General features: G+C 32.0%; 1 protein-coding gene across 1 annotated transcript in view; it reads left to right on the forward strand.

The window, feature by feature from the left end:
- The first annotated feature begins 2,843 nt into the window (after positions 1–2,843).
- Positions 2,844–2,911, forward strand: part of LOC108574490 — a 2,823-nt gene continuing 2,755 nt past the window's right edge. Inside the window, 1 exon segment of the mRNA XM_017937133.1 lies at positions 2,844–2,910. Within this exon segment, the coding sequence (XP_017792622.1) occupies positions 2,844–2,910 (67 nt within the window).

Genomic DNA, 2,911 nt, shown 5'->3' on the forward strand with positions numbered 1-2,911 from the left:
TACCAAACGTACTAACAGTTATACTAAACGTAAAATTTCTGAAAAAATTGAAAAGAAAAGGACAGAGAAAATGGAAAACAGTGTAATAGGGTAATTAGAATAGAAATAGAAAACGGTAGACATATAAGAAGGATAATAATAAAAGAAATAAAGTTAAGTTAAGTTAGTCGAATAGAGCAAAAAGTAACGAAAGGAATGAGTGAATTAGACGAATGAATGCAATAAGTTAGCAATGTATTTACAGTTAGATTTAATGTAAAATCAAGTTCAAATCTCTTGGCTGTGAAATAAAGAATATACATATATATATGAATATAAATATACATATATGCTAAACGTAAAATTTATTAGTATCGGCAAATAAAGTACAGCCAAAGGAAGAAGCATTATCTAACACGCATACGAATTAATGTCCTTTGAAACGATTTCAAGTCAGGATATCCTAGTTTGACGTTCATGAAGCTAAACTTGATTCAAACCTCGCAATAAGACTGTCCCTACTGATTTATACGAACGTTTTATATTTCAACTCTGATTATAAATCCATGGAACGCAAAGGTTATTGGAGACTCTACCATTTGGCTCCGCCTATGAGGACACAGATGTTAGAACATCTTTTGATCCTTTTTAACACGCATACACGGGTGCAACAGTACGGGAATTTCCATGATGGGCTGTCCTAAGCCGAAGGCATACCCCGGAGCAACCGGTTCGACCACTCTGGAACGAAACCGGGACTCGTCGTTCAAAGAAAATCCTACGAACAAGGTGGCGAGAGATGGAAAGCGACGGAACCAAAAATGGTAGCCAAATTTTGGATCGTAGACTCGCGAAGTTTCGTCGAATTTGAGAGATCCATTGGAAAATAAGCACACGCGACAATAGTATAAATTTACAGAGAAGCACGTTTCAGGAAGAATAATTTTCTCGGGGAATTTTACGTCGATTTCGTTTTCACATTTACATGATTGAAGAAACAGGAATATGCGACAATACTGTAAATTTACAGGAACGCAAGTTTCAGGAAAAATAATTTTCTCACGAAATTTCAACTGGTAATTGAATTCGATAGTAAATGTCAACTATTATCGTATATTAGCTCGGAAATTCATGTTATTTAATACCTTTCGTTGTATCCTACTTTGAACACAGACGAGGTGTAAAGTATTTAGATCACTCTCATCCAATGCATTTTTCTTTTGTCATACAGATTTGCGTTTCGGGATTCAAGGGTGTATTGACAGCATAGTAACAATGTACACGCACAATCTTGTCCTGATCGTTAACTTTCCGAATTTACTTCCTGAACGTTTAATATCAATCGTTTTGCTCGATGCAGTTCTTAAAATAACCGTTCTTAAGCGTAGAGTGCGCTTCAAAACCAGTGGTTTTCGACGACGTCGGTATTTCAGATCATGTGACAAAAAATCCCATAAGATGATTGGACTACCGTATACTACAGACGAGGTACAGGATAGATCTAACACCACAGACAGAGGCTGTAAAATCAGCAGATCCTCTTTTATTAAATTTGCATATAAAGATACATACATTTATTAGATTGCTTGAGTAGAACTGTTCACGATCTTTTGACAGCAACAGAACACACGCATGTAATGAATCATCTACTAATAAACAATTACGTTACTTTTTTATTTGTAATTTCATAGTTACGTTTAATTCCAATTCCAACCACTACTAATGTTGTAATCTTATTCTACACTGAATCGGTAACGTTGGTAGCGACATGAAAGTGGTAAGCGTCTTCTCACCCCAAAGCCCTGGACAAAATGTTCCATAAGATGCAAAATCTATCCTGTACGTCGTCTGTGCCTATATCTCATCTGTGACACTACATCTCTGTGGGTACAATTATTCAAATATAAAGATTTTTTTAAAAGAATCGAAAATGTTAATACAAACACTATATCTCATGTGTGATATTAATAAATTTGAACAAAGGAAATAAAAAAAATATAGAATTGTACCAATATCAATACGAAAGCACAGAGAGTACTAAAAAAACTTATTTTGTTGAAATGAAATAAATCATAAGCTATTTCTTGGTTTATAAATTTTTTATTTGGTCATTTTCTGTAAGTTATTATTTTCTATTTATTTCAAACTTGTTATTAATAAACAATTACTGTCAGCGCAGCTAAAAGATTATTTAAAATTTGTACTTTTATTCAAATTTATGTAGTTGCTGTGTTTAAAGAAAGAAGTATCTACAATTATGTATAGGGAAAATATTTTATTTACATGAATATTTAACGTGTTCTACACAACCATTATTATTACATAAATAGAATACAAAAATAGAAAACATATTACTATATAGCTTTGGTTTCAAAAGAGATCACTTGTATTTCAATATTGTAAAAATTTTGGGAAATACTTCCGAAGTGTAAAAAAAATACATATAATTTAACATATCCCATGTGAAGGATTAGCTCCATCTGGTTTCATTGTGTATGATTAGTAAATTGAATCCTCTAGATTTTATGAAGTAGTGTATCTCTGTATATGTACTTTATGCCATTGTAATTCGCGCATTTCAATATGTCGATAGATAGCGCTTTAAGAAGATCACGTTGAATTGTTTCTGTAACTCGATAAACAAACAAGGAATATTTGTTATTTAATTAATCAGAAACGTTAATATCTCATAAAAATAAAATTAAAATTTGATTAAATTGGTATTACCATTTAGTTTACATATATTAAAATAAACCTGTATGTTGTGCCTGTATATAAAGAAAACAGTTAACTCGAAGTAGTAACAAAGGGTATGCTTCCTCATGATAAATATCAATCAAGAAAAATCCTACATATCATTAAAAATGCAGAAAGAAGTAAACGACATAGTTAAAAAATCGCTGCAAAAAGCTTATGATCATGATAGAACTGG

This window comes from Habropoda laboriosa, unplaced genomic scaffold (genome assembly GCF_001263275.1).
Source record: "Habropoda laboriosa isolate 0110345459 unplaced genomic scaffold, ASM126327v1 scaffold26, whole genome shotgun sequence".
NCBI classification, from domain to species: Eukaryota; Metazoa; Arthropoda; class Insecta; order Hymenoptera; family Apidae; genus Habropoda; species Habropoda laboriosa.